At 43.6% G+C, this 11,121-nt stretch overlaps 1 protein-coding gene across 1 annotated transcript in view; it reads left to right on the top strand.

Moving 5' to 3' along the window:
* The window catches only part of LOC135521686 (potassium voltage-gated channel subfamily H member 2-like), a 298,098-nt gene extending 294,655 nt beyond the window's left edge, over window positions 1-3,443 (top strand). Inside the window, exons 10-14 of the mRNA XM_064947361.1 lie at window positions 23-275; window positions 1,240-1,433; window positions 1,666-1,768; window positions 1,948-2,260; window positions 3,383-3,443. Of these exons, the coding sequence (XP_064803433.1) occupies window positions 23-275; window positions 1,240-1,433; window positions 1,666-1,768; window positions 1,948-2,260; window positions 3,383-3,443 (924 nt within the window). The remainder of the gene's footprint in view (window positions 1-22; window positions 276-1,239; window positions 1,434-1,665; window positions 1,769-1,947; window positions 2,261-3,382) is intronic.
* Window positions 3,444-11,121: the final 7,678 nt, after the last annotated feature.

Here is an 11,121-nt window from a genome sequence, read left to right as displayed (position 1 = left end):
TCCCTGCCTTTCTCTCTACCAGGTGTTGAAGGGGTTCCCAGAGTGTCTCCAGGCTGACATATGCCTCCACCTTAACCGTACCCTCCTGGAGAACTGCAAGGCCTTCAAGGGCTCCACGAAGGGCTGTCTACGGGCCCTGGCCATGAAGTTCAAGACCACCCACGCCCCGCCTGGCGACACCCTGGTGCACGCCGGCGACGTGCTCACCGCCATCTACTTCATCTCCCGTGGCTCCATCGAGATCCTCAGAGGCGACGTGGTGGTGGCCATCTTGGGTGAGGATAATAGACAGGAGCTACTGTCATGCCAAATAGAATAGGTTCTACTACGACTAGTGTTGCATGTATCAACCTAAAGGGGAAGGAGTAGAAAACTGAATGTGGTATATTCAGAGATTCAGATGTGTGCCAGGGAACCAAATAAATAAAAATGAACCAACGGAGCCATCTACTGGCAACAATTTGTCCTACTTGTTCGTCATATAGCTTCAAGAACTGGGCACTCAAGAAGGGTGAAAGGCTATCTCATTAATTAAACAAACACTAGTACTGTGGACCATTTTAATAATTTCAAATCTTTAGGTTTGCCATCTGACCTCCCAGTAATAGAAAAAAGTAGGACTGTTTAACATTTGTATTTTTTAATATACAGTACCAGTCAAATGTTTGGACACACCTACTCATTCAAGGGCTTTTCTTTATTTTTACTATTTTCTACATTGTAGAATAATGAAGACATACAAATTATGAAATGACACATATGGAATCTTAGCCACCCTTTGCCTTGATGACAGCTTTGCACACTCTTGGCATTCTCTCAACCAGCTTCACCTGGAATGCATTTCCAGCAGTCCTGAAGGAGTTCCACATATGCTGAGCACTTGTTGGCTGCTTTTCCTTCACTCTGCGGTCCAACTCATCCCAAACCATCTCAATTGGGTTGAAGTTGAGTGATTGTAGAGGCCAGGTCATCTGAAGCAGCACGTCTCCATCACTCTCCTTCTTGGCCAAATAGCCCTTACAACATCCTGGAGGTGTGTTGGGTCATTGTCCTGTTGAAAAGCAAATGATAGTCCCACTAAGCGCAAACCAGGTGGCATGGCGTATCGATGCAGAATGCTGTGATAGCCATGCTGGTTAAGTGTGCCTTGAATTCTACATAAATCACAAGTAAGTGTGTCCAGACTTTTGACTGGTACAGTATGTAAATTACGGTACTATGTCTTCTCGTCTGCCACAGGGAAGAATGACATCTTTGGCGAGCCCATCAACCTGTACGGGCGGGCTGGAAAATCCAATGCTGATGTGAGAGCTCTGACCTACTGTGACCTCCACAAGATCCACAGAGAGGACGTCCTGGAGGTGTTAGACATGTACCCAGAGTTCTCCGACCACTTCTGGATGAACCTGGAGATCACCTTTGACCTCCGGGATGTGAGTGTGTCCTCTGCCCTGTTTGCAAGAACTTTTCCTCATATCTTAAACTTCACGAACATAAAAAAAAATGTATATTCATATATGAATTGATGAATACAAATTAGGGAATTAATGAATTATTGAAGTTATTTCCATTGTGCATTCCTATTGAGCAGCTATTTTACACATTGATATAAGTCCTTTATCTTCTGTGATGTTTCAAGATGTCTTGCTTTGTTAATCCCTGCAGGCCAATATGATTCCAGGCTCTCCAGAAAGTGACAACTCAGACTGTGTAGGATTCAACAAACTGCGCAGACGCAAATTATCCTTCCGGCGCCGGACAGAGAAGGGTAACCATCCCTTCCGCTCCTTCGTCTCTTTTTATGAGAGCTAATATTACTACCCATTGCTTCTCTCTCTGTCGGTGAAGAGGAACACCCACTATCCACGCTTAGTCGTAGGTCACAAATCAACTTTTCAGATCCCATCCAGTGTGTCACCATCTCTCCTTCCCTGTTTCCTCTCTCAGACAACGCCGATGCAGGAGAGAATAAAAAGGAGAGATCCAACAAGCCAGTTCGGCGTAGACGGAAGGAGGCGGCCAGTAAGCAGGGGGTGGGGCTTAAGCCACACTGGGAGGGACCTCGGAGTTCAGTGTCCACCCACTCCAGCAGTGGCGAGGGGGAGGAGTCTGTGGTCACATGCCCCGCCCCTCAGTCAGCTCTGCATGAGATGTCCCCGGCTCAGGCCACCTCTTTGATCTTTAGGGACAATCCCGAGGGGGAGGGAGAGGGGGACCACAAGGGGGGCAACACCTGCAATGCACTCTCAGGTGGGTCTGGGCACACACACAGACACAGACAAACAGACAAACAGACACAACAGACACACAGACAGACACACAGACAAACAGACACACAGACACACAGACACACAGACACACAGACATACAGACACACAGACACACAGATACACAGACAAACAGACAAACAGACAGACACACAGACAACACAGACAAACAGACAAACAGACACACAGACACACAGACATACAGACACAGACAGACAGACACACACACAGACAGAAACAGACAAACAGACACACACACAGACAAACAGACACACAGACACACATACACACAGACAAACAGACAGACAGACAGACACACACACAGACAAACAAACACACATGCACAGACAAACATACAGACACACACAGACACACACAGACACAGACAAACAGACAACAGACACAGACACACACACAGACACACAGACACACACACGGACACACAGACACACACAGATACACACACAGACAAACAGACACACAGACACACACACACATGGACACACGGACACACAGACACACAGACACGCACAGACACACACACAGACACACACACACACACACACAGACAAACATACACACACACACACACACACACACACACACACACAAACAGACACAGAGACAAACATACGCAGACACACACACAGACACACACACAGACACACAGACACACAGACAAACATACACACACACACAGACAAACATACACACAGACACACACACAGACAAACAGACACACAGACACACACACATGGACACACACACACAGACACACAGACAAACAGACAAACAGACAAACAGAGAAACAGACACACAGACACACAGAGAAACAAACACACAGACACACAACACACAGAGAGACAAACAGACAGACACACAAACACACACACAGACAACCAGACACACAGACACATTCACACAGGCACACACACACACACACACACACACACACACACACACACACACACACACACACACACACACACACACACACACACACACACACACACACACACACACACACACACACACACACAGACAAACAATAGAATATGCCTTCATACCTTATTCTCCCCTTTCTCCCCTCTCTCCCCTCTCTTCTTCACAAACAGGAGCATTTTCAGGGGTCTCAAACATTTTCAGTTTCTGGGGGGAGAGTCGGGGCAGTCGTGAGTACCAGGAGTTGCCTCGCTGCAGCCTGCCATCCTCCCCCCCTCTCAACAATATCAGCCGCAGGCAGCGCACCGAGCTGGACAACAGACTGGACCTGCTGCAGCAACAACTCAACAGGTACAGAGACATGTAGAGACAGAGACATGTAGAGACAGAGACATGTAGAGACAGAGACATGTAGAGACAGAGACATGTAGAGACAGAGACATGTAGAGACAGAGACATGTAGAGACAGAGGCATGTCGAGACAGAGACATGTAGAGACAGAGACATGTAGAGACAAAGACATGAAGGGACAGAGACATGTAGAGACAGAGACATGCAGGGACAGAGACAGAGACATGTAGAGACAGAGACATGTAGAGACAGAGACATGTAGAGACAGAGGCATGTAGAGACAGAGACATGTAGAGACAGAGACATGTAGAGACAGAGACATGTAGAGACAGAGACATGTAGAGACAGAGACATGTAGAGACAAAGACATGTAGAGACAGAGACATGTAGAGACAGAGACATGTAGAGACAGAGACATGTAGAGACAGAGACATGTAGAGACAAAGACATGAAGGGACAGAGACATGTAGAGACAGAGACATGTAGAGACAGAGACATGTAGAGACAGAGACATGTAGAGACAGAGACATGACAGGGACAGAGACAGAGACATGTAGAGACAGAGACATGTAGAGACAGAGACATGTAGAGACAGAGACATGTAGAGACAAAGACATGAAGAGACAGAGACATGAAGGGACAGAGACATGTAGAGACAGAGACATGTAGAGACAGAGACATGTAGAGACAGAGACATGTAGAGACAGAGACATGTAGAGACAGAGACATGTAGAGACAGAGACATGTAGAGACAGAGACATGTAGAGACAGAGACATGTAGAGACAGAGACATGTAGAGACAGAGACATGTAGAGACAGAGACATGTAGAGACAGAGACATGTAGAGACATAGACATGTAGAGACAGAGACATGTAGAGACAGAGACATGTAGAGACAGAGACATGTAGAGACAGAGACATGTCGAGACAGAGACATGTAGAGACAAAGACATGTAGAGACAGAGACATGTAGAGACAGAGACATGTCGAGACAGAGACATGTAGAGACAAAGACATGTAGAGACAGAGACATGTAGAGACAGAGACATGTAGAGACATAGACATGTAGAGACATAGACATGTAGAACAGAGACATGTAGAGACAGAGACATGTAGAGACAGAGACATGTAGAGACAGAGACATGTCGAGACAGAGACATGTAGAGACAAAGACATGAAGGGACAGAGACAGAGACATGTAGAGACAGAGACATGTAGAGACAGAGACATGTCGAGACAGAGACATGTAGAGACAGAGACATGCAGGGACAGAGACAGAGACATGTAGAGACAGAGACATGTAGAGACAGAGACATGTAGAGACAGAGACATGTAGAGACATAGACATGTCGAGACAGAGACATGTAGAGACAGAGACATGTAGAGACAGAGACATGTAGAGACAGAGACATGTCGAGACAGAGACATGTAGAGACAAAGACATGTAGAGACAGAGACATGTAGAGACAGAGACATGTAGAGACAGAGACATGTAGAGACATAGACATGTAGAGACATAGACATGTCGAGACAGAGACATGTAGAGACAGAGACATGTAGAGACAGAGACATGTCGAGACAGAGACATGTAGAGACAAAGACATGAAGGGACAGAGACAGAGACATGTAGAGACAGAGACATGTAGAGACAGAGACATGTAGAGACAGAGACATGCAGGGACAGAGACAGAGACATGTAGAGACAGAGACATGTAGAGACAGAGACATGTAGAGACAGAGACATGTCGAGACAGAGACATGTAGAGACAAAGACATGAAGGGACAGAGACATGTAGAGACAGAGACATGCAGGGACAGAGACAGAGACATGTAGAGACAGTTGGGCAGAGGCAGGACAGGCACACAATGACAGAGACAGGGGCAGGACAGGGGCACAGGGACAGAGAGAGGGGCGGGGACAGGGACAGAGACAGAGACAGCGGCAGGGGCAGGATTGGGGCACAGGGACAGAGAGAGGGGCAGGAGCAGCAATAAGGGCAGGAGCTGGACAGGGGCACAGGGACAGAGACAGGGGCAAGACAGGGGCAGGGACAGGGACAGGGGCACAGGGGCACAGGGACAGGGACAGGGGGACAGGGACAGGGATAGGGACAAGAACAGGGGCAGGGACAGGGACAGAGAGAGGGACAGGGGCAGGGGCACAGGGACATAGACAGGGACAGGTGTAGGGACAGGGACAGAGACAGGAGCAGGAGCAGAAGCAGGGACAGGGACAGAGACAGGAACAGGGACAGGGACAGGGACAGGGGCAGGGACAGAGACATGAGCAGGAGCAGGGACAGGAGCAGAGACAGGGGCAGGGACAGAGACAAGAGCAGGGACAGGGACAGAGACAGGAGCAGGGACAGGGACAGAGACAGGGACAGGAGCAGGGACAGAGACAGGAGCAGGGACAGGGACAGGGACAGGGACAGAGACAGGGACAGGGACAGAGACAGGAGCAGGGACAGGGACAGAGACAGGGACAGGAGCAGGGACAGAGACAGGAGCAGGGACAGGGACAGGGACAGAGACAGGAGCAGGGACAGGGACAGGGACAGGGGCAGGGACAGGGACAGAGACAGGGACAGGAGCAGGGACAGAGACAGGAGCAGGGACAGGGGCAGGGGCAGGGGCAGGGGCAGGGGCAGGGACAGGGACAGGGACAGGGACAGGGACAGAGACAGGAGCAGGGACAGGGACAGGTACAGTGGCAGGAGAGGGGCACAGGGACAGGGACAGAGACAGGAGCAGGGACAGGGACAGGGACAGGTACAGTGGCAGGAGAGGGGCACAGGGACAGAGACAGGAGCAGGGACAGGGACAGGAACAGTGGCAGGAGAGGGGCACAGGGGCAGGGACAGAGACAGAGACAGGGACAGGAGCAGGGACAGAGACAGGAGTAGGGACAGGGACAGAGACAGGAGCAGGGACAGGTACAGAGACAGGAGCAGGGACAGGGACAGGTACAGTGGCAGGAGAGGGGCACAGGGGCAGGGACAGAGACAGAGACAGGGACAGGAGCAGGGACAGAGACAGGGACAGGGACAGGAGCAGGGACAGAGACAGGAGCAGGGACAGGTACAGGTACAGTGGCAGGAGAGGGGCACAGGGGCAGGGACAGAGACAGGAGCAGGGACAGGGACAGGTACAGTGGCAGGAGAGGGGCACAGGGGCAGGGACAGAGACAGAGACAGGGGCAGGGGCAGGGACAGAGACAGAGACAGAGACAGGAGCAGGGACAGGGACAGGGACAGGGACAGGGGCAGGGACAGGGACAGGAGCAGGAGCAGGAGCAGGAGCAGGAGCAGGAGAAGGAGCAGGAGCAGGAGCAGGGACAGGGACAGGGACAGTGGCAGGAGAGGGGCAGGAACAAGGGCAGGACTAGATGGTTTTACATCTAACCGTTGTTTCAACATGGTTTACAATTCAGTTATACATCTTAAAGTTGTTTCAACAATGGGGTTGAGATCTGGTGACTGAGACAGCCATGGCATGTGGTTTATGTTGTTTTTCCTGCTCATCAAACCATTCAGTGACCAGACAGTAGCAGGGAGATGGGAGCATTGTCATCTTATAGAGACATAGTCCACCATTTTTATACATGACCCTAAGCATGATGGTACAGGGACAGGACAGTTTTCAGACACCTTGACTTTTTCCACATTTTGTTACTTTACAGATTTTTTCTCAAATATATCCAATTGTTTGTTATCATCAATCTACACACAATAACCCATAATGACATCACAATAACAAATAATGACATCACAATAAACCATAATGACAAAGCAAAAACTGTTTTTTTGAAAGTTCAGCAAATTTATTAGAAATAGAAAACTGAAATATCATAACAAAATGTGGAAAAAGTCAGGGGGTCTGAATACTTTCCAAATGCGCTGTAGGTTAATTGATTAATTAACTCAAGAACCACACCTGTGTGGAAGCACCTGATTTCAATATACACAGAACAAAAATATAAACACAAGATGTTAAGTGTTGGTCCCATGTTTCATGAGCTGGAATAAAATATCCCAGAAACGTTCCATACGCACAAAACGTTCCATACGAATAAAACGTTCCATATGAATAAAACGTTCCATACGAATAAAATGTTCCATACGAATAAAACGTTCCATACGAATAAAATGTTCCATACGAATAAAATGTTCCATACTAAAACGTTCCATACAAATAAAACGTTCCATACGAATTAAATGTTCCATACACATAAAACGTTCCATACAAATAAAACGTTCCAGGGACGAATAAAATGTTCCAGGGACAGGGAATAAAACGTTCCATACATAAAACGTTCCATACGAATAAAACGTTCCATACGCACAAAACGTTCCAGGGGAATAAAATGTTCCATATGAATAAAATGTTCCATAGAATAAACGTTCCATACAGAATAAAACGTTCCATACGCACAAAACGTTCCATACAGAATAAAATGTTCCATATGAATAAAATGTTCCAGGGGCAGGGAATAAAACGCAGGGGCAGGGACAGAGACGAATAAAACGTTCCATTTGAATAAAATGTTCCATAGAATAAAATGTTCCATACGAATAAAGCGTTCCATATGAATAAAACGTTCCATACGAATAAAACGTTCCATACACATAAAACGTTCCATACACATAAAACGTTCCATACATCATAAAGTTGTTTCCATGGGAATAAAACGTTCCATGAGAATAAAACGTTCCATATGAATAAAACGCTCCATACGAATAAAACGTTCCATATGAATAAAACGTTCCATACAAATAAAACGTTCCATATGAATAAAACGATCCATATGAATAAAACTTTTTTCCATATGAATAAATTTTTCCATACAAATAAAATGTTCCATCTACACACAAAACGTTCCATAATGAATAAAACGTTCCATATGACATAAAACGTTCCATACAAATAAAATGTTCCATACGAATAAAACGTTCCATACTAAAACGTTCCATACAAATAAAACGTTCCATACGAATAAAATGTTCCATACGAATAAAACGTTCCATACGAATAAAACGTTCCATACGAATAAAATGTTCCATACGAATAAAACGTTCCATACGAATAAAACGTTCCATACGAATAAAATGTTCCATACGAATAAAATGTTCCATACGAATAAAATGTTCCATACGAATAAAACGTTCCATACGAATAAAACGTTCCATACGAATAAAACGTTCCATACTCACAAAACGTTCCATACGAATAAAACGTTCCATACGAATAAAACGTTCCATACGAATAAAACGTTCCATACAAATAAAACGTTCCATACGAATAAAATGTTCCATACACATAAAACGTTCCATACAAATAAAACGTTCCATACGAATAAAACGTTCCATACGAATAAAATGTTCCATACGAATAAAACGTTCCATAATAAAACGTTCCATACGAATAAAACGTTCCATACGCACAAAACGTTCCATACGAATAAAATGTTCCATATGAATAAAACGTTCCATACGAATAAAACGTTCCATACGAATAAAATGTTCCATACGAATAAAACGTTCCATACGAATAAAACGTTCCATACGAATAAAACGTTCCATACGAATAAAACGTTCCATACGAATAAAACGTTCCATACGAATAAAATGTTCCATACGAATAAAACGTTCCATACTAAAACGTTCCATACAAATAAAACGTTCCATACGAATTAAATGTTCCATACGAATAAAACATTCCATACGAATAAAATGTTCCATACGAATAAAATGTTCCATACGAATAAAACGTTCCATACGAATAAAACGTTCCATACGAATAAAACGTTCCATACACATAAAACGTTCCATACACATAAAACGTTCCATACACATAAAACGTTCCATACGAATAAAACGTTCCATACGAATAAAACGTTCCATACACATAAAACGTTCCATACGAATAAAACGTTCCATACGAATAAAACGTTCCATACGACTAAAACGTTCCATACGAATAAAACGTTCCATACGAATAAAACGTTCCATACGAATAAAACGATCCATACACATAAAATGTTCCATACACATAAAACGTTCCATACAAATAAAACGTTCCATACGAATAAAACGTTCCATACGAATAAAACGTTCCATACAAATAAAACGTTCCATACTAAAACGTTCCATACAAATAAAACGTTCCATACAAATAAAACGTTCCATACTAAAACGTTCCATACGAATAAAACGTTCCATACGAATAAAACGTTCCATACGAATAAAACGTTCCATACACATAAAACGTTCCATACACATAAAACGTTCCATACGAATAAAACGTTCCATACAAATAAAACGTTCCATACGAATAAAACGTTCCATACGAATAAAACGTTCCATACAAATAAAACGTTCCATACGAATAAAACGTTCCATATGAATAAAACGTTCCATACACATAAAACGTTCCATACGAATAAAACGTTCCATACAAATAAAACGTTCCATACGAATAAAACGTTCCATACGAATAAAACGTTCCATACAAATAAAACGTTCCATACAAATAAAACGTTCCATACAAATAAAACGTTCCATATGAATAAAACGTTCCATACGAATAAAACGTTCCATACGAATAAAACGTTCCATACACATAAAACGTTCCATACACATAAAACGTTCCATACAAATAAAACGTTCCATACGAATAAAACGTTCCATACAAATAAAACGTTCCATACGAATAAAACGTTCCATACGCATAAAACGTTCCATACGAATAAAACGTTCCATACGAATAAAACGTTCCATACAAATAAAACGTTCCATACGAATAAAACGTTCCATACGCATAAAACGTTCCATACGAATAAAAAGTTCCATACGACTAAAACGTTCCATACGAATAAAACGTTCCATACGAATAAAACGTTCCATACTAAAACGTTCCATACAAATAAAACGTTCCATACGAATTAAATGTTCCATACGAATAAAACATTCCATACGAATAAAATGTTCCATACGAATAAAACGTTCCATATGAATAAAACGTTCCATACGAATAAAACGTTCCATACACATAAAACGTTCCATACACATAAAACGTTCCATACACATAAAACGTTCCATACGAATAAAACGTTCCATACAAATAAAACGTTCCATACACATAAAACGTTCCATACGAATAAAACGTTCCATACGAATAAAACGTTCCATACACATAAAACGTTCCATACACATAAAACGTTCCATACAAATAAAACGTTCCATACAAATAAAACGTTCCATACGAATAAAACGATCCATATGAATAAAACGTTCCATACGAATAAAACGTTCCATACGAATAAAACGTTCCATACGAATAAAACGTTCCATACAAATAAAACGTTCCATACAAATAAAACGTTCCATACAAATAAAACGTTCCATACGAATAAAACGATCCATATGAATAAAACGTTCCATACGAATAAAACGTTCCATACGAATAAAACGATCCATACACATAAAACGTTCCATACACATAAAACGTTCCATACAAATAAAACGTTCCATACGAATAAAACGTTCCATACAAATAAAAC

This window comes from Oncorhynchus masou, chromosome 30 (genome assembly GCF_036934945.1).
Source record: "Oncorhynchus masou masou isolate Uvic2021 chromosome 30, UVic_Omas_1.1, whole genome shotgun sequence".
Lineage (NCBI taxonomy): Eukaryota > Metazoa > Chordata > Actinopteri > Salmoniformes > Salmonidae > Oncorhynchus > Oncorhynchus masou.
Note: the sequence above shows the minus strand (reverse complement) of the source record. Positions and strands in the feature narration are given on the sequence as shown.